Genomic DNA, 21,188 nt, shown 5'->3' with positions numbered 1-21,188 from the left:
ACGCCGATGACTCACCCCAGAAGGGTTTCTCTCCTGATCCCCAAGAACCTCCCAAGAAACAAATGGCAGCTCCCCAGTTTCATCCAGGAAATATTTCCTGTCTACTATGTGCGAAAGTGGTATAGCGTGCCACTTACCCACCCTGCATTATATTCATTCCCACAGCAACCCGGGGAGTGTGGTGCAGCCCATATCCCCCCATGTTACCCCATTCATTCACTGATTGCATTCATTCAACACATACTGTCTGAGCACCAACTATGTGCCAGGCACTCTACAAAATGCTAGCATTATCCTGTATCCTCACAGAACCTTACGAGGGTGGTAATTACTATTATTTCTGTTTCACTCATTCATTCAACAAATATTTTCTGAGCACCTGCTACGTGCCCAGCACCATGTATATAAATCTGAGCAAACACAATCCCCACCTTCAGGAAGGCGGAAGTGTCCTGGAGTAATAGTAACACCTGCTAACTTCTCTACTAGCTAGCTCTGTTGTAAGTGCTTTACACAAATCATCTCGTTTAATGAGACCACCCAAGAAGTAGTTAAAAGCATCATCCTCACTTTGGAGCTAAAGAAACAGACGAGCAGAGGGACCAGAATGACCTTGCCAGGCTCCCCCAGCTAGAAGCAGTGGACACAGACTGGGAGCCCCTAACAGGGTTCAGAAAGAGACATTAATCAAATGGTCCTGTGAGCAAACACAAAACCACAACTGCGATGAGGATCGTCCCCTGAAGTTAGGTCAGTATACCAGTGAGGTCACGGTATCTTAGTGAGATCACAGCAAGAGAGCCAATAAGCGGATGGAGTCTGATCCAGCTGACAAAGGTCAGAGAAGGAGTGCCTGAGCTGGGGTCTGAAAACTGACTAAAGGATAACAAGGAAAGGGGAGGAGCAAGGCAGTCTCAGCAGCGAGAGCATGCATGCAAAGGTCCTGTGGCAGAAGGGAGAATAACCTACACTGGGAACCAAGAAGGGGCTGAGCAGTCCTCACTGGAGGCCATATAAGGGATTCTGGTCTTCATCCCAAGGGCAAAGGGAAATCATCAACATATTCCAAGCAAGCTCTCAAAGAACCTCTTTCCCAGAGGCACAGAGAGGAGCTCCAACACACACACACACACACACACACACACACACACACACCCCTTACACACACACACACACACCCCTTACACACACACACACACACACACACACCTTCCCCCCAGGAAAGGGATGTCAACACAGAGCCTCTGAGACCACACACAAGGGCTGACTTTCCATGCTGATACATTCAGGTCTATATTCTGAAATGCACTTTAAGTGAAGGGGTGGGGGTCACCACGCAGTGTCGAAGTCTCTAACAGAGGAGGCTGCTCCGCGTTCCAGCATTTTTCAGAGACGGCCTTGGAGAGCCCAACAAGCAAACACGTTCCACCACAGTGGTTTTCCATCCAGGCTGCAGGTGCTTTAAAAACAACACCGTACCTGGTCCCCACCTCCCAGAGATTCCAATCAAGCTAGTATGGCGTGGGACCAACGCATCAAGTTTTTGTGTTTGTTTTTTACTCCCAGAGTCTCCTTGGCCAAGTGGCTTGGCAGGAAATGTCCCAGATAAGCCCCGAATGTCTTGTCACACCTGTTACCACGGAAGCTAAAGACACAAAGCCTCAGAAGCAACCAGAAGTGGCTCCCAAGTTGCCCAAAAAGGGACGATGTGAGCCGCAGTCAGGATAGTAAGTAGAAGGGACTGTGACGATCACATATGTTTAAAGACACCATCTCACAAGGACACTGAAAAAAAAAAAAAGGGCAACCCCTCGGTGTCGTTCATGAAAAGACACATGTGAACCAAGCCACTATCTGAGAAAACAGAGCAAGGGCAGGAGACAAGGATGTCCCCACCTTTCCTTTTTTCTTTTTTTTTTTTAAAGATTTTTATTTATTCATTCATGAGAGACAGAGACAGAGAGAGAGAGGCAGAGGGAGAAGCAGGCTCCCAAGGAGCAGAGAGCCCGATGCGGGACTCGATCCCAGGACCCTGGGATCATGACCTGAGCCGAAGGCAGACGCTTAACCATCTGAGCCACCCAGGCGCCCCCCCCCCCACCTTTTCTAAATGAACTTTACCACAGGGTGACCAAAGAGATGAGGGGAAGTGTCTTTGCATAGAAATAGTCCAACCAGGGCGCCTGGGTGGCTCAGTGGGTTAAGCGTCCAACTCTTGATTTCGGCTCAGGTCATGATCTCAGGGTTGTGAGATCGAGCCCCACATAGGGCTCTGCGCTGGGTGTGGAGCCTGAGATTCTCTCTCTCTCCCCCTCTACCCCTCGGCCCCTCCCCCGCTAAAAAAATAGTCCAGCTAATAAACAAAGAATGAATGACAGAACATTGAGACAATGCGCCATTTTGCAACCACAGTGGATTATTGGAACACTTGGGAGGTACCCAAGGATTATTATGAATGGTTTTAGGCCAGAGGCTGGTATCACTGCTGTACTGTTTAAAATCCTTATCTTTCAGATATTCTCACTGGGGAGAGTTGGGTGAAGGGCAGACAGGAATTCTACTATTTCTTTTCTTTTTTTTTTTTAAAGATTTTATTTATTTATTTGACAGAGAGAGACACAGCGAGAGAGGGAACACAAGCAGGGGGAGTGGGAGAGGGAGAAGCAGGCTTCCCGCCGAGCAGGGAGCCCGATGCGGGGCTTGATCCCAGGACCCCGGGATTACGACCCGAGCCGAAGGCAGACGCTTAACGGCGGAGCCACCCAGGCGCCCCTGCAACTTGCTTTTTAAATTTAACTGTATTTCAGGGTGCTTAGCTGGCTCAGTAGAGCACGCGACTCTTGATCTCAGGGCTGTAAGTTCGAGCCCCATGTTGGGTATAGAGATTACTTAAAAATAAATTTTTTTTTTTAAAGATTTTATTTATTTATTTGACAGAGAGACACAGCGAGAGAGGGAACACAAGCAGGGGGAGCGGGAGAGGGAGAAGCAGGCAGGGAACACAAGCAGGGGGAGCGGGAGAAGGAGAAGCAGGCTTCCCGCGGAGCAGGGAGCCCGATGCGGGGCTCGATCCCAGGACCCTGGGATCATGACCTGAGCCGAAGGCAGACGCTTAACCGACTGAGCCACCCAGGCGCCCAGGAATTCTACTATTTCTGCAACCTTTGGTAAGTCAAGTTGTTTCAAAATAAAAAGTTACTAAATATGTTTAAATCCCTATCTTTCAGAGATATGTACTGAAGTGTTTACACAGTGGGGGGCAGGGTAAAGTAAGAGTCTGTGGCAGTCTATTATACGCCGCTACTTCTGTACACATGGGGAAGCTTCCACCATAAAAAGCTCAACGAAAAGCTTCCCCAGTGACGCAAACATGCATCCTGGGCCCAGAACCACTGGGCTCCACTCTGGGGCCACAGGGGGGTGTCAGGAGGTTCCCAGCCCTGCCTGCACCAGAGTCCAACCTGGGGAACTCGTTGAACACGGGTGGGCCAGGGTCCCACCCCAGACCAGCTTAAATCAGTGCCTCTAGGCTGGGGCCCTTGGCCTCAGGAGATTTTTAATAAGGAAATCAGACGCTGTTTGCCTCAAAGACCTGTGTTCCAGACCAACCTGAAGCAGGTAAGTTCAGACTTTGAAGCCAGGGTTCAAATCCCAGGGATGCCATTTTCTCACTGAATGACCTGGGCAAGTCCCTCCACCTCAAAGCCTTGGTTTTCGAATCTGGGAGATGGGAGCGGTGTGTCAGGCTGCTCAGCCTACCTCACACAACTATGAGGAAGGACAAATGAAATGAGTCCACGGGACTGTGTTGTAAGCTGGAACTTTCCCAACCCAGGGTGGCAACATTATTCGAGGGGGAGGCGGGGGCATTTGCTCTGGAGGCTGGTGGTGGGTGGGTTATCAGGTCAATCTCAAATGCACCTCAACTATAGCCCAATTCCACCCCAGTGTGAAAAGGTGGGGTCCCAGTGGGGAAGGGGAAGTGGAAGGGGATGGGGCACAGCTGAAATGACTCATTTATTTCTTGAGCAAATATTTACGGAGGGCCTGCTTAGGTGCCAGGAGGTAGCTAAGGGCTGGGGACAGAGCTATGCATGAGACAAGAAGGCGAGGTCCCCACCTGATACCACTTCCCACCGGGGAAGGGGGAGATGGACAATTAGCAGACCGATGTGAATAAACATATAAGTATCAATGGAAGAGTCACAACAAAGAAGAAAAATGAAGGTGCCAGAGAAGGCTGGGGGCCGGGGGCCTGCTTATGCGTGAGGCAGCAAACAGCAAGGAGATGAGAGGGAGGCTATGAATCCCAGTCCTGCCACTTACCAGCTGTGGGACCTTGGCCAAGTTACCTGGTGCGGAGATTAAATGAGATGAAGCATGTTATAAGATTCCTTAGAATAATACCTGGCACAGAGTGAAAGCTGGAAGAAACGGTATTAATGGTATTAATACCAAAATCCGAAACAGAATAATAACGTCTTCCATTTCTCACAACCCCACGACACACCGAGCACCGTCCCAGGTGCTTTACACAAGGGTTGGCAAAGAAAGGCCCACAGGCTGGCGGCTTGTCAATAAGGTGCGACTGGGGGCGCCTGGGTGGCTCAGTTGGTTAAGCGACTGCCTTCGGCTCAGGTCATGATCCTGGAGTCCCGGGATCGAGTCCCGCATCGGGCTCCCTGCTCGGCGGGGGGTCTGCTTCTCCCTCTGACCCTCTTCCCTCTCGTGCTCTCTGTCTCTCATTCTCTCTCTTTCAAATAAATAAATAAAATCTTTAGAAAAAAAAAAGAATAAGGTGTGACTGGCACACAGTGATGCCCGCTCATTTACATACCGTCTACTTTTACATACTGTCTGCTTTTGAGCCACGATGGCTGAGGTGAGTAGTTGCAACACAAGCTACGGGGTCCACAAAGCCGGAAACATTTACTGTCTGGCTCTTTACAGAGAAAGCTGGCTAAGCTCCACTCACATCAGAGCTCACAAAACCCTGAAACAGGGGTCACTAAGGCAGAAACCAGAGCTTCAATGACGGCCTTTTGCCTCCAAACCCGGTCTTCTTTCAGTCTTGGCATCGACATGGAGCATCGCTGTGCCAGTTACAGACCTTGCACAGAGATGCCCAGCAGAGGGGCAGGTGGGGGCTGAGCTGCAGCCCGCGTCCAGCTCAACAAGACCCCCAAGTCCTATGCCTGTGACGGGCTGCATCAGCCTGAAGGAGGCAGGGCCGTGTCCAAATTCATCCACCCACACGTGGTACATTTTTTCCTCATTTGCAAGGAGACGGGGTACAGACAGCAGGGTGTTAGGCACATGCACACAGGAGAGGTCCCCAAATCCTGGCATTCTCTCAAAATCTGGCAACTCCAGCCACAGGCAGGAACGAAGCAACCAATTCCGACTGCGGAATCGAAGGCAAATTCATTCCCTTCCCACCCTTCTGGATACAAATGGAGTCGTACCCCCGAGACCCTAAGAAACGACAGCCCAGAGGGAAAAGATTAATTCTTACTCTGGCCAGGAAAAATCCCAGCTGCTGCGAGAAAATTCTCCCGGCAAACGCAACGAGATCGCCTTATTAACAAGAACATTTCACAGTTTCTAATTTGCACGCTTCAAGAGCTTTGTCCAATTCGCCTCCTCTCTCCTTGGCGTCCAAACAGGGATTTTCAGATTACGAGAAGCCACATCACGCAGAGAGACGGCCCGCGTCACCAGCACAGAGAAGGAAATCTCTAAGTTGGAGAGTTGGTTTCTGGAAGTCCCTATGTGACATCGAAGGAAGGCCTTATATGATCACAGACAACTCGAATTCTGAAGTAGTCGAGAACTGATAACTAAAGAAGAAAAATGAAGGGCATGGGTGCTAGATGAGAACCCAGAAGGCATCCCATTCAACCGAAACCAAGCAGAACATTCTCGAAGCTGCCAGCTCGGGGCCTCCCAGCCACTGAGGCTGGAGCAGAGTAACTCCCGTCCCAGGAAGGAGGAGACTTAATAACGGGTCCCCCAGTCACTCAGAAAGGAGAAAAATTCAGACAAGCCCTGGAGAAAGGGCAGGGGGAGAAGAACGTCTGATATAGGCAACACAGAGAGAAAGCTACATTCCTTGGCATCTGTATCTGGCACTGGCCGATTTGGCCAGAAACCATGCGGCTTAAACCGATTTGGTACAACAGTCCCAAGCACCGGTTCTTTAAGGATGGGTCATTCATGAGCTCACACCGGGCAGTTTGGGGACCTTGTCTGGGTCCTTCGGCACTCTGGCCTTCTTGTCACACAGTCTCGGGGTCCCCGCACCTCTTTTCTGGTGTTGATTTCTGGGTTTTTGTTTTTTTTTTTGGTTTCCTGCTGGCGAACTCCCAGTCTGCACTGCCTTCACGTCCTGCAGTAAGGGGGTGTGTGATATAGTAACACAGCTTAGGGCGGGGGTGCTCCGATGTGGCCCCCCATCACCAGCAGCCAGGGTGCCTGGGAAGTGGTTAGAGAAGCAAAGGCTTGGGTCCCACCAAGACCTACTGATGCAGAGCCTCTGGGGGTGGGGCTCAGCGGTCGGTGGTTTACCAGGCTCCCAGGCAATGCACACTCAGCTGTGCTAACCCAGGAGAAGGGCTTTTGATCTTAGGCAAGACCCTCCACCACTCTGGCCTTCCATACTCGCATCTGTACAATGAGGGGAGACTCACAGTCCTGCCTCATCGAGATGCTTCGAAAGGACTAAGTTAAAAAACAAAAACAAAAAAACCCACAACACCGCAGAGGGTCACTGTATGGCTCAGCCTCCCTCCTAACCCGCCTGCGCCACTGGAATGGCTGTGTCACCAGCCTCTCTGTGTCCCACGCACCCTCCTCCTTTCAGCCGGGGAGAGGATGGGGGGGAGGCGGGTCCTCCAAAACACCTCCAACCTGAGCGTGTCACTCCCCACGCTGAGAATCTTCCATCGGGTCAAGATCGCAAGTCCTCATGGTGACACACAATCCTACCCTTGATTTTGCACGCTCAGCTCCTTGGCCCATGCAACCCAGCCAAGCAGACCATGCAGTTCCCAAACACCCACAAGTTCCTTTATACGGCTGGATCTCTGCACATGCTCGGTCCTCTGCCGGGAGCACCTTCCCGTGCAGCCTCATTGGCCTGGCCAACGGCCTCTCATTTCTTGGACACAGGCCTCTCCTCAATGGTCAGGTTTGTTCATTTCGGTCCTCACAGTCTGGCTGAGCACCGAGCACCACCCGCCCCCACCCCACACCGAATTACTAACGACCAACAGCATAAAGGAGAAAAGCCTTCAACACAGAGTTTACGACGCTTTCATAAACAGTCCAAGCTCCGTGGCTGCCTCGGGGCTGTGCGGGGTACAGACTGACCAGGAGGGGCAGCAGGGAACTTTCTGGGGGTCCTGGTAATGTTCTAGATCTCAACAGGGGCTTGGGTGACTCGTCTGTCAGCAAACATCAAACGGTAACTTCAGATTCAGGCATTTCACTATGTAAATTCTGCTTTAAGAAAATCAGAGCTGTTAAACAGATATGGAACTCTAGCTCGTGGTTTGCACGGTGAAGTGTTTGGGGGAAGGATCCTAAGGATTTCAAAGTAAGTTTCAGATACCAAAAAAAAAAATTAGTCGGTTGGCTAGTCGGCTGGCTGGTCGGTTGGTCGGCTGGTTGGCTGGCTGGTCGGCTGGTCGGCCAGATACGTGATCAAGCAAGATTAGCAAAATGTTAACTGTGAAATCGGACTGGTGAGTAGATGGGTATTCATTGTGTCATTCTTCCAACTTTTCTGTGAGTTTGACATGCTCACAGCAATACACTGGGGGGGAAATATATTCCATATTTATGGACAGGGCTAAAAATACTTCTTACGCCAAATGAACTGAGCAATTTTCCTGAATGTGCTAAACCAATGCTTTTCAACCGTGAACCACCCGTGGATCTTGTTAAAACGAGACTCTGACCCAGCAGGGCGCAACTGGCCTAAGACTCTGCATTTCTAACAGCACCTGGGGAATGCTGATGCAGCTGGTCCGAAGACCCCACTTTGAGAAGTCTATGCTAGGACCACATTAGCCCTTGACACCTCCAAGTGCAAATGGAAACACCCTCCTGCACCCACCCCACCCTAAGCAGGAGGCTCAGGACCAGCAAGCGGAAGGATCACAGGCGGGGGCCAGACAGGAACCTCAAGAGAGCCCCGTGAGGCTTGGTCAGCCACTCCCAGATTCCAGGCAGCCCAGGGCCTGGAGGAGAGGGGTGAGCAGCCCTGCCAAAAAACCAAGGCCAGAACAGACATCTGAGTCACGCAAAGGGCACGGGGCCAGCTGGGGAGGACACCGCCTTCGGTGACTCAGCAAGACAGAGCCCGGAGAAGCCCAGCGCTGCCGGCTCCCGTGCAGGCCGGGCCACCCCAGGGGCATGGCTGACCGCTCCCTCCGAGGACAAGCAACGTATGACCGCAGCTCTGACCTCAGGAGAGCAGCTGGGGCTAGGCTCTCCGCATCTCTGGGGCTCCAGTGTGATGCAAGCCCTGAGGATGAAGGGGAGACAGGCAGAGAAAGCCGCTAACAGTGTGTCCCTCCCCGATCACAGGCCTCAGATCCCAGGGGGAAGGGGTTGCACCAAATGAAGCCTCCAAATGGGGCCTCAACCCATTTTCACGAAGGGGGCACTGAGGTCCTGGAAGGAGGAGGGACTTGCCTGAGGTCACAGATCTAAGTCCTAGACCCTGATTCTCAGGCTTCCCAGGCTTCATCACGACTGGAGTTACACAGCCGTTTGTCCAGTCGCCCATTCAATGGCCGTCCCCTGCAAGGCCACAAGCTTCCTGAGGGTACCCCGTAGACTGCACTGTCCAAAGACGGCCAGACATCACGTGCCATCCCACAAGCTCTTCTTAGGACGAGACCTGACATCTCCCCCATCTAGAGGTGGGGGCTGTGTCCCCACCCGCCGAACCCAGGCCGACTTTTGGGATGGCCTCCACTGAGAGAGTGGCAGGAGTGACACTACGGGATGTCTGGGACTGGGTCATAAGCGGTGACACAGCTTCCACCTGGCTCTCTGTCTAGGAACACTCGCTCTCAGACACGAGCAGCCCCACCGTGACGTCACCCAGGCCACCAAGACATGGGCTGTCAAGTCCAGTGGAGGCTCAGGCCAGGGGCCAGCGCTAACCACCAGACACGGGAGCGAGGCTGGCTACTGTCGGAGAGACCCCACGGGGGAGCCGCCCAGCGGGCCCGGGCAACGCCCAGGACTATGAAACCTAATAATAAACTACTGTTTCTTGGAACCAAATTCAAGGTGGTTTGTCACGGAGTCATAGATAACTGTAGTGAGGCATGAACCACATCGACTTCACACCCTGCTGTGTCCCCAGAACCAAGCACAGTATCCAACAGATGCTTAACGAATGTCTACTGAAGGGCTAAAGGGAGCCTGGGGTCTACCCAACCCCAACCGGAGGTTCCTCTTCCGTGACACCCTGTTGCTTCCACCATCTGATTCAGGGTGTAAGTTAGGGTCTAACAGGCCGACCATCTTCTCTAAGCTTAGATTCCTCATGAAAAAAAGAATGGCTGGACACAAGAGTCAGGGTGTCCCAGGCCCCGGGCGTGGCAGAGCAGGCCCCAGGCCCCGGCTGCTGAGAACACAGAAAACACAACAGGACGAAGAAGCCAGCTCTGCGAGCACCCAGGCAAGAAGCTAAAGGAACTTTATCCAAATCCCCAGAGGGAACCAGAAATCAGAAACTCCCTCCCCCATAGAGCACCTGAGACCGTCCCCCGTGGAGGGTGGCTTTCCAGGTCTTACAGGGAACCTGAGGAGCCAGTCGAGCTCCAGGCCGCCCTGCCAGCTTCTCTCAGGCTCAGCTGACCCTCAGAGCAACCCAGGGTCCGCCGTCACTCAGGTGGGTCTGACTGGTTCGGCGTGCGCTCTTCAGCTTGAAAGTACAGGCTGACATTTAATAAATGTTTCCTGATGGGGACACGCCACAGCCATGTACACAAACACTGAGGCACAGGAGACCCCAAGCCATAGACATCTGAGCCCTTCCTCCGTGCCAGGCGTGAGCTGGGATCCAATGGGTGTCCCAGGCATGGTCGCTGCCCTTGTGAACTTTATACACATGCAAAAGAACACACGAATGCACATATGCACACAAACACAGACACATTCTCGTGCAAACATGTGACCAAAAACATATGCACATGCACACATACAAAAACCTGCGCACACGCCTATGTGCACAAACACACACGCGCGCGTGCACGCACACACACACACACTGCAAATTTCTCCAACACCGTTCCTCCTTGAGCAGGGAAGTCCAAGACTGGAGCCTCTCAGAATGCACACCAAGACACTGGTTTCAAACAAACGCTTTGGCAAGTGTCAACCTCCTCCATGCCAATTCCCCACAGGTGCCTTCACCACCCACAAAGGCAGCCTCGGCCTTTTGCTGAGGAGCAGGCCAAACCCAGCAGAACCACAGCAGCTGAAAACTGCCCCTGCTGCAATTTCCCTGGTTAACAGCCGACTAACCACAAACAAAGCGTCAAATAAATGCTCCAAAGCTTCCCCTCCCACTCAGAATAAAACCCAATGGCTCAGGCAAACACAGGCAACTGTCCCCACATGTGAGATGCCGTGTCTTAGCCGTCTCTGGCCTCTCGCTGTTCCAGCCACACTGGCCTTTCCTGCGGCTCCCCTGACATTTCACGGCAGCTCCTTCCCCAGGGCCTTTGTACTTGCCAGCCCTCTGCCTGGACCCCTCTTCCTCTGGGTATCTGCTCAGCTCGCTCCCTCGCTCCAGTGAGGTTTCATGAGGGAGGCCTTCCCTGATGGCTCCTATCACTTCGAAACTACCCATGACCTTCAACCAACATATCAATTTCCTTTCCAGGCTTTCTTCTCCTCCTCAGGATTTACTGCCACCTGACTGATAATACTTGGCTCCTGGGTTACTGTTCATCCGCCCCTCTCCCACCCACCCCCATGACAACGCAGGCATCAGGTGGACAAGAACTGCTTTATTCACTGCCACAGTCCTGTGCCCAGATCGGGGCCTGGTACGTGGCACTGGATGGAAAGAGGGAGGGAAGAAAGAGGAGAAGGAGGGAGACGGGGAAGGTGGAAGGAAGAGAGGGAAACAGAGAGGAAGAACGGAGGCAGCCATGGTAAAGGACTATGTCCCCCTTTATTCCATCAGCAGGAAGACTGACTGTTTCTCCACCCCACCCACTCATATCCATGGGTACATACAGAATTTCCATGTGCCTCCAACAGACAGAACAAACCAAGGGTCTCCAACTCAAATCCCCCAGGGGCCAGGCACAGACCGTAAAAGAAGCAAGACTATATAATGCAAGAGGGAGTGGTGGGGATTGCAGTAAAGTAGGGCCATGCGCCCCAGCTGAGGTCAAACCGCAGCTGTGGGGGATAATGGTCCGAACACTGCCAGAACTTTTCGTTTTTCTAGAAAACCTGCATAGTTAGAATTTATGGGAAATTGGGCGCCTGGGTGGCTCAGATGGTTAAGCGTCTGCCTTCAGCTCAGGTCATGATCTCAGGGTCCTGGGATCGAGTCCCGCATCGGGCTTCCTGCTTCTTGGGAGCCTGCTTCTCCCTCTGCCTCTCTCTCTCTCTCTCTCTCTGTCTCTCATGAATAAATAAATAAAATCTTAAAAAAAAAAAAAAAAGAATTTATGGGAAATTTCCTAACTTTTAAATGTTTGCTCACATGTTCTAAAATCACTATGGCAATCAAATGAGAAAACCTACATGCCTGCAAGACACAGCAGTTTACAATTATAAATTCAATTCCCTCCTTAAGTCCCCCTAGCCAAAGCTTGGCCTCTATTTTTCCATCTGTAGAGTGGGATGATGATACAACCTCTCTCTGGGCCTTTGGGGAAATGGAATGAGATCCCAGATGGACGATATTGGCACAGATGTCTAACCCACGGAAGCTTGCACGGTGCAATATTTTTCTCACATGCGCGCATGCACGCACACACACACGTCTCTGATCACACTTACGGGGTCGTGGATGGTTTCAGAGAACAGGGGTGGTCGGTCCGAGAAACAGGACAGCACGAGCTGCATCAGCACGAGGGAAAAGTAAATGTAGAAAGTGACATCACGAAACACGTCGATTTCAGCATCCTAAACGTGAGCAGAGGAAGGAAGAGAAGATCACTTGCTGAAAGCAGCCTGCAGAGGCCGGGGTAGGGGAGCAGGCTGCAGACCCAGAAACAAGCTCTCCTGCCCTGAGCCACCTCCCCCAACAGGAGAGAGGCGGTTACATCACGGTGTGGTCCCCGATACCCCGTGAGGGTGGCCCACGTGGTGAAGGGAGGCTCGGGTGTGGGAGTGAAGCAGGCCCACATTCAAGGCCTGTCTCTTTGTACCGGCCCCCGATGTTGCCAGCTCACTCAACCTTTCTGCATTTCAGTTTCTATAAACGGATCAGCAGTTCTCAGTCGGAGGCGATGTTGCCTCCCAGGGAATACCCGGTAGTATCTAGAGACATTTCTGTTCACCCTGACTTGGGCACTGCTCCTGACACCCAGTGGGTGGAGGCCTCGGATGCCACCCCCACCCCCCAAACATCCTACGAAGGTCAGGACAGCCCCTTACAACAAAGACGTCTTGGGCCCAAAATGTTAATTAGTGCTGAGGCTCAGAAACTCCATCGGAATAATCGTGAGCCGTCAATAGGATTACTCATGGAAAAAAAAAAAAAATACTTCGTCCCTGCCTGGCACCTTGGAAACATGACCTCAATATAGGTCAGCTGCCCTGAGTACAAAGACCGCCTGTACTGAACACCACAGGTGCTCAATAAATGCTCAAGATACCGACTGGCTTGAAGGTGGCAGAGAACAGCAGGGTAGCGTCTAAAAAAGCACGCTCCTCCGATTTCCTGGGAGCGGCGTATGGTAGCCAATGTGAGCCACTTCTTAGCCAGAGTGGCGGCTGATGGCACCGAGGTAACACGGGGACAGGTATCGGGCCCCGCAGGGGGGCAGCTGCTCTGCAAACACCACTCCCCACTCAGCTCTGTTCCAGACTGACGGTAACTAGAGCTGAATTGCCTTGCTGTTTACTACCGAGAGAGGCTTAGAGGGTGATGTGCATTTGCCTGTGGCTCCCATCCCTGGCCCCTGAAGCTACATAACTAAGTGGGGCCCTGAGGAAAGAAGGCTCTAGAACAAAGGCTGGATGAGCTAGGGAAATCCCTGGTTAAGAAGCTGGGCCCGGGTAGCACCCATCCTCTGGTTCCCATGGCAACGTAAGCTGGAAGGAGCAAGCATCCCTGCCAAGGGGCCGCTGCGGGAAGATGTGGAATAAGGCCACCACTTACCTCTTTTAAGGCAGTCATGATTTTGGATCGCAAGATGGCAAGGGCACACAGTAGGGCTAGAAGCCAGAAAGTGAGCATGATCCCCGAGGACTGGACTCCCTTCCTTCTCTCGAGCTGAATCAAAAAGGTAGCAAGCAACTGCGAGAGAGAAGCATACAACAGGATTTGTCAGAAGACCAGGCCCCAGGCCCCCACAGTCCTGGCAGATGTTAGGCCTGGAGTAGGGCTGCCCTCAGCTCAGTGGTGCCAAAAAACAGCCTGGGGAGGACCCAGCTCCAGTGCCAGCCCTGCTCTTGCCTTGCTGGGTGACCCTGGACAAGCCACTGACCTCTTCTGAGCCTCCGATGCCTCTAACTACAGCATGTAACGTGGAAGTGGTGGGAATTTAAGGAGACTGTGTATAGATGTGGGACAGGATGGCAGAGTCGGAGGGAAACTCAGTTTACAAGAGAGAGGCACACTTTTTCCTGAATGAATGGGCATCGCTGAGTGCCAATAAAACTTTATTTACAAAAACAGGCAGTGGACCGACCCTTCATTTACAGGTACTCCCAGCCCTGACAGAGACTAATTATATTCTCCTCTGGGCAACAGTGAAGACTGGTCTCTTTCATAAGGAGATGAAGGTTCTGTCATCTGCCTACATTTATACATCTCATCTGCAGGGAACTTTATTAGAATGACGGTGGGTGGGGGAGGTTGGGATTTTCTTTTATTCCTGATACGTGAGGCTCTCACTCCATTTCGCACATGACTTAACGATCAGGGAGAGAAAATAAGTGAGAAGGAGGAGAAAGAAAGACAAAGAAGGAGAAAGGTCACGGTCACTCCCCGGACAAGCAGAGCTGGCCTCCCAAGGCCCATCCCCAAAGCCGGTCATGAGCCAGACTTCTGAGGAGCTAAAGGTCACCCACGGTACCTGCCCTTACTCCCCAGAAGCATATCCACCCGTCTGTCCTCATCCATCCTCCTTGGGGGGACCCCTATTTCCCTCACTCTGCACATTTAATCCATCAGCAGCTCGCACTGGCCCTGCCACCAGGACTGATCCTCAGTTTACCCACCACTCCCCCTGGCCCCAGCCCCCTCCCCTCGCACTGCGTGACCCCATGGGCCCCCCACTGGCCTCCCAGCTTCCCCTCTTGCCCCAATAATACAATCTGTTCTCCACTCACAGGCTACAGTCGGTTTTTCAATACACAGAGCCAGGCATGCCACACCCTTGCTCCAAACGTCTCCCTGTTTTAACCTGGGGTCCAAGGACAGGCTGCGGCTAGAACCCAGAGGTCCGTGAACTTGGACGGGAGAACAATTACATCTTCGCTTTCGCTCAGATCAGCACCACCGGTCACTGAGTGAAGGCAATAAACTGCACAGCATTAGCAGTACTTGGGGCCCTGTCACCATTAGAAATTGTATCTGAAAATATATAGGTGAAGGTGTCTCCCATGATCACGTATGCTCATCACAACTTGGAAATTCAGAAGCATTCCTACCCGTTGGTAGATCTTGATTTGAAGTGCACATATATGTTTCCCTTGTTTTTTTTAACCTTTTGCTAACTGTGTTTAAATACAGTTGGTTTTCCAAACCCAGGGCCCTGCACCTGAACAATGGATAAACACTGTGTGGTGAAACCATGCCATCAAACCCACAGAGCAACTTAAAAACAAACAAACGAAACATCTCTGGACACACACAAGGCGGCTGAACTGCAGGTCTGAGAAGTTAGCCTCACCCAGCCCCACCCAGCATGGTGCCATTCACATGACATTCTGGAAAAGGCAAAGTGATAGGGACAGAAAACACACCCACGGTTGCCAGGGGATGGGGGTGTGGAGGGAGGGGCTGACCACAAAGCGGGGGCAGCACGAGGCAACTTTTTAGGGGGATGGGACTGTTCTGGATCTCAACTGTGGAGCTGGTAGTTACATGACAGTGTGGGTTTATCACAACTCATGAACTTATCTTTTTTTAAAAAAAGTGAATTTTACCATATCTAAATTACACCTTAAGTAAAAACACGGATGTCATCACAAAATCTTCATACGTGTGTGTATGCTGGGTTTCCTTTGCGATCCTTTGTATTTATGTTAGGAGCATGATCCTCAGACCTGACTGGCAAAGGAGAAAGGGGCCCATGGCACAGAAAAAGTTTTAGAACCCACGTTTGGGAATGCAAAACAAAACCCACTCACCCTGAAGCTCAAGGTCCTACGGGGTCAGGCCTCTGCCCTTCTTGCCGTCCCCGCTCCCCTCCTTACTCCCTCAGCCACACAGGCCACCCCCCCCATTTCTCCCTCTGACCCCAGGACTTTTGTACGTGCTATTCTCTCCAGTTGGACAGTCCTCTGTCCCCAGCCTCTTCAATTTTTTAACATCGTGCTCATCGTTTAGCCTCAGCTCCATCACCCCTTCTTCCTTAGCCCCCAGGCCAAAAACATTCGCCAAACTTCACCCCATGACACTTTGTGCCTTTTGGGGGAATCGTTCGTTATTTGTTTGCACAACTGGACATATGCTCCGTGAGGGCAGGAACCGTGTCTATCTTATCTCTAATTCCTGGCAATCTGCTGGCTGCTCTCATCCCATAGCCCTGGTGCCTGTATACCCCTGCCCCCGGGGGTGTGGAGAGAATGTCACTGTAGCACAAACAGCAGGGTCGATCCTTCACTCCGTCATGGAGCCCACAGGGGAAGAGAGACACTGAGGCACTCACAGGCCAGTTCACCTCTTAGCTAGCTCAGAGCCTCAAATGGCATAAAGCCCAGTGACCCTCAGCCCATCACACCCATGTCGCCAGCATCACAGACATACTCATGAATGAAGAATCAGAAGACCAGGAAGAGGGAAACTTTAGGAATCACGAGCCAATCCAGCCAAACCCAGTCCACCTTTTCACCTTCTTGCCCAAATTTCAGGCCAGCAAAATCAAGCTCTTCATTTGCCAACTCCCTCGACACATTTATGGAGTGCTTATTACATGCGAGGCATGGTGCCCGGCTATGGGGACACAGAGGTGAACAAAGCCCACAGGGAGAGCCAGGTTTTGGCAAAGAACCCCACAAACGGTGGAGCAGACCCTGGGGTGTGAAGCCGGTTCTGCCACTTACTGGCTGTGTGACCTTGGGTCAGTTCCTTCATTTCTCTGTATCTCAACATGCTTATCTATGAACATAGGGATAATGAGCAAAAATCCCCAAATGAGTTAATATGTAAAGGGATCAGGACTGTTAACAAGTATAATAAAGATTCATGGCCCACAGGACACCTGGACAGCTCAGTCGGTTAAGCAGTTACCTTTGGCTCAGGTCATGATCCCAGAGTCTTGGGATTGAGCCCCACATTGGGCTCCTTGCTCAGCAGGGAGCCTGCTTCTCCCTCTCCCACTCCCCCTGCTTATGTTCTCTCTCTCTCAAATAAAATCTTAAAAAAAAAAAAAAAAAAAAAAAAGATCCACAGCCCTCCATACTCTGGTTCCAACTTGCCTTTCCTTTCCCATCTTCTGTCACCTCTGCTGTCCACCCCCTGAAGCCCCACTCCACATTCCTACTTCACAGATGACCACTCCTTCATCCCCAGCCTCTAACCCTTCCTTGGACACACTGCTCTCCCAGCTCAAAACATCCTGCCCCAAACCTGCTTCCCTCCTCATTCTCCAACATGCAAGGGCTAGGCTCACTGAGAACTTTCCAGGTTTCTCCGAGAACCAAGGTATGGGGTGCATATGCAGGAAGGGCCCTTAATTCAGAGCACATCACTGTGGCATGCGGGCGCTAAAACCATGGCCTCTGCAGCGACCACCCCCCGCTCAGCTATGTATTAGCTGTATGACCCTGAGGACATTTGATGCCTCTATGCCTTAGTCACCTCCCCTGCCAAAGGGGGACAAGGTTGTTCTGAGAATAGATGAATTCTAATTTCTAATTTCAAGACATGTAAATCACCAAGAATGGTGCCAGGCACACATTAAGGACTTAAGCTGTAAGAAAGCTGTTACCCTGGCTGTGTTTCCCACACAATAATGGACCCCTGTGGGGCAGGATAGTTTCCTATTCAGCTTGGCATCCCAGCCCTTAAGCCAGAGGCTGAAAGCTCAAGAGGGCTTTAGGTCCCAGACAATTAATATAAACGGCTGAGCCAGCCAGCAGGAGAACAGAACACAGCCGAGACAACAAAGGTGGTGCCCACCATCAGCCTCAGTGGCAAAGGAGGGCAACAGGGCATAGGGAAGACTGCGGCCAAGTGCACGGCACATACCCCCTTTAAAGGCTGCACTCATCTCTCGGCTCTGGCTGACTGTTGCTCCAGAAGACTATGAGGCTGGGGTTGCCATCTTTGAATTTTTCAAGAAAAGCCAGAGTTCTGGATTTTTATTGTGAGATGTTCTCATTTCTACACGCTGGCCACTAATTTTGGCCTCCACGGTGCCTGGTGGATAGCTAGCTCCTACTTACCATGGTGATGCCCAAGAGGGTTGGGCTGACCAGAAACACTGGGGCCAGGAATTTGCCCCAACTTCTTTCCCAGAAAGAGTAGAAGAGGTCTGCCCAGCAGACGATCCACAGCAAAAATCCCAAGGCCTGGAAGAAAAGGACATATATGTCTTACAAGAGATGGCACTGGAACTTCCCCCAGCAGACCCCTGCAAAAAGCTCAGCCTTGGAGGGACCAGCCAATCCCTCAACTACACTAGCCTGTAACCATGCACCCAGGGCATGACGGTTTGGTCGGTCCCTGGTCTTCCCATCCTCGGAAAATTCAAGAGCTTGGTCTACAGCTTACCTCCACCTGCTACACTGGACACTTGTATAAGGCACCTCACACAGTAAGCATTCATTCAACAACATTCACTGGGTACCTACTAATGGCCACATTCTTTTCAAAGTGCCAAGGATACGACAGTGAACGAAACAGACAAAAGTCCCTGCCTTTGTGGAGCGGACATTCTAGCGGGGGACAAAATGGGCAAGAAACAGACTGAAAAACACATAATGCCAGAGATTGGTAAGTGACAGGAGGAAAAAGAAAACAGGTAACACAGGGTGGTCAGGGAGGGCCCTTGCAATCAGGTGACATACAGGTAAGGAGCCAAATGTGGATATTTGAGGGAAAGAACAATTCAGTTCCAAGGAACAGGAAGTGCAAAGGCCCTGGGGTAGGGAACATGTGTGACAGGTTTATGGTTGCTGTAGAAGGAGCGATGAGTATGGTAGAGAGCTGAGGAGGAGCCTGGGACCAGATCAGGCTGGGCCACAGTGGGTGAGGATTTTATTCCCCATGGTGAAAAGCTACTGGAGGCTTTCTGAGCAAGGCTTTTTGTTTGTTTGTTTGTTTGTAAAATCTGTTTTACATTTTAAAGGGAGATGTTTCTCCCCCCAAAAAAGTACAAAGTGCTCCCAAAGGTCTGAGAGGAAGACATTAAATCTGGATAGCATAGGGAAATGGATAGCATTTGGTGTGGTATGAACGAGACATGTTTGGATGGGGGTACTGTAGGCAAAGCTTCAGTAAAAACACTCAAGTTCTCCTGTTTTGGGGGAACTAAGTCTTGGGAAACATGGCTTTAAAAATGAAGTGAGATACTTGCTAAGTGGAGAAGAGCGAGTAGAATGACGAGTGTGACATGCAACTGTTCTCCACATGTCTTCCCTGAGAAAGCTTATTCTTGAAGGGGAGACACGGTCCCTGTACAGTGGACATACCAGGCAACACTTTGACTAGCGATCAAAATGAACGCCCTCAATCCGGGGTGGATGAACACCACATGACCCTAGGTGTAATACCCCCAAGGGACACCACCTCCTCCGTGGTTTTCCAGCTGGACATGCGTTACCCACATCATGAGGACACATCATGCAGGCTCGAGCTGAGCAACTCCCTTCCAAACAACTGGTCCCTGTTCTTCCAATCCATCAGTGTCAAAGGAAGGTGAGGTGTTCTTCCAGATTAAAGTCTCCCAAGAGACACCAGGACTAAAGACACCACATGAGGGACACCCGCGTGGCTCCATCGGGTTAAGAGTCTGACTCTTGGTTCAGGCTCAGGTCATGATCTCAGGGTGGTGAGATGGAGCCCCACATTGGGCTCCACACGCAGCATGAAGTCTGCTTCAGATTCTCTCTCTCCCTCTCCCTCCCGCTCACTCACTCTCTCTCTCTCTCTCAAATAAATAAATAAACAAAATCTTTTTTAAAAATGAAAAATAAAAGCAATGCATGAATCTAGACTGGATCTTGAATGGGATTGGGGGAGTAGTTCTAGAAAGGACAGGATTGGGACAAGTGACAAAATTGAAATATGGACAGATTTTTTAAAAAGTATTGTGTCCACATTAAATTGCCTGAATTTAGTAACTGTACTGTTGTTACATAAGAAAATGACCCTGTTTTGAGAAAAGACACGCTGGAAGAACCAACGAGTAAAGATAACACGGATGCTACCGGTTCTCAAATGATTCAGAAAAAATAGATCAGGTGTGTACGGAGAAAGGAAGAGCCAATCATAAAAAAGTGTGGCAAAATGTTAGAACTTGGTGAGTAACGGGTATTCAGCGCTGGGGGGATTTCCTGGGATCCTCCTTGCCACTGTTCCACAGTTTGAAGTTGTTTCAAGGTAAAAACTTTTTTTTTTTTTTTTTTTTTTGGGAAATAAAAAGGATAGCCTCGGGCCAGGTAGGAAGACCTCCTGATTATCCCCTGATAATCTCTCAAGGTCGAGCCTCGCATGCTCACTGTAATGATGGGGAATCAAGGGCTCAGGGAGGTCAGAACATATGTTCAAGGTCATACAGCTAGGAAGAGGCACAGCCCGCATTTGCACCCACGTCTAAAACCAGAGCCTCAGCCTTCAACCACGACGTCATGTCTGCCTTCTAGAAAAAGGAACTCGGCTGGTTAGAAGAAACATGTCGGTCTTCACCAACCACCGGTCCCAAACCCAAGCACACCCCGCCTCCCCCACCACGAGGAAATCCTAAGTGACTTACAGTTTTGGTTTTGTTGAGATAGGTCATCTGAATGTAGCCCCGGTCATGGCGTGAGAGATAGAGGAAGTAGAAGGGAAAGCAGACCCAGAGGTAAGAACAAGGCACCCACACGAGGAACGTGTTCTGAAAGCACTTGGTGAAGTCGGGGTTGCTGGTGTTCCACGTGATGTCCCACGCCTGAGGAGAGAAACAGATACAGGGTCAAGGGGCCGCACCAAGGAGGGACAGGCGTCTGTGTGGAGATCAAAACCGTGCAAGAAAATAGACAGGACCCTACACCCGAGGCCCTCTCGGGTAGAACGTGCAAACTGGAAAGATCAGGAACCAGAAAGACTATGAAACAAAAATAAGACACGAAGGTAGGTCTTGTCTCACAGAACAGCTAAGTCCTGGGACCTGGGGCAAGTTCCACTGTTGCACAAAAGACGGCGTCTGCCATTGAAGAAACCCAGAAGGGTATTCCCCTGTCAACGGAAGAGTCCTTTCGTCGTTATGCATCATTCTACTTTACCATCTTGTCACCTGAGGACTTCAGAAAGTCTTCTTGTTCGCCCCCATCACCACCATCAGCACCACCACCACCATCATGGTCACGGCCATTACCACCATTAGCAGCCTCAGCATCATGGATAACAACCAAATTGTAGTCCTCTGTGCTAGGTTCTATTCTAAGTGCTTCGTCTGCATTATCCCCCTTAATTCTGTCAGTACTTCATCAGCCCTTTTTCAGAAGGGTAAGCAAAGGCACAGAGAGGTTTGGTGATTTGTTCCAGGATCACACAGCAGGTAAGATCTGGAGCTCAAATCGAACTCAGCCAATTTGGTTCT

The 21,188-nt window shown here is 51.1% G+C and overlaps 1 protein-coding gene across 3 annotated transcripts in view; it reads right to left on the bottom strand.

The window, feature by feature from the left end:
* ABCC1 (ATP binding cassette subfamily C member 1) overlaps nt 1-21,188 on the bottom strand; it is a 143,628-nt gene that overhangs the window by 84,642 nt on the left and 37,798 nt on the right. For all 3 annotated transcript variants that reach the window (XR_004682327.1, XR_004682326.1, XM_035022348.1), the window contains exons 2-5: nt 20,361-20,537; nt 17,830-17,955; nt 13,373-13,510; nt 12,046-12,171 (exon numbers count right to left, since the gene is read on the bottom strand). Coding sequence is in view for 1 of the 3 variants with exons in the window: in XM_035022348.1 (XP_034878239.1) it covers nt 12,046-12,171; nt 13,373-13,510; nt 17,830-17,955; nt 20,361-20,537 (567 nt within the window). In the remaining 2 variants the exon portion in view is untranslated. The remainder of the gene's footprint in view (nt 1-12,045; nt 12,172-13,372; nt 13,511-17,829; nt 17,956-20,360; nt 20,538-21,188) is intronic.

This window comes from Mirounga leonina, unplaced genomic scaffold, assembly GCF_011800145.1.
Source record: "Mirounga leonina isolate KUSES-001 unplaced genomic scaffold, KU_Mleo_1.0 Mir_175, whole genome shotgun sequence".
Lineage (NCBI taxonomy): Eukaryota > Metazoa > Chordata > Mammalia > Carnivora > Phocidae > Mirounga > Mirounga leonina.
Note: the sequence above shows the minus strand (reverse complement) of the source record. Positions and strands in the feature narration are given on the sequence as shown.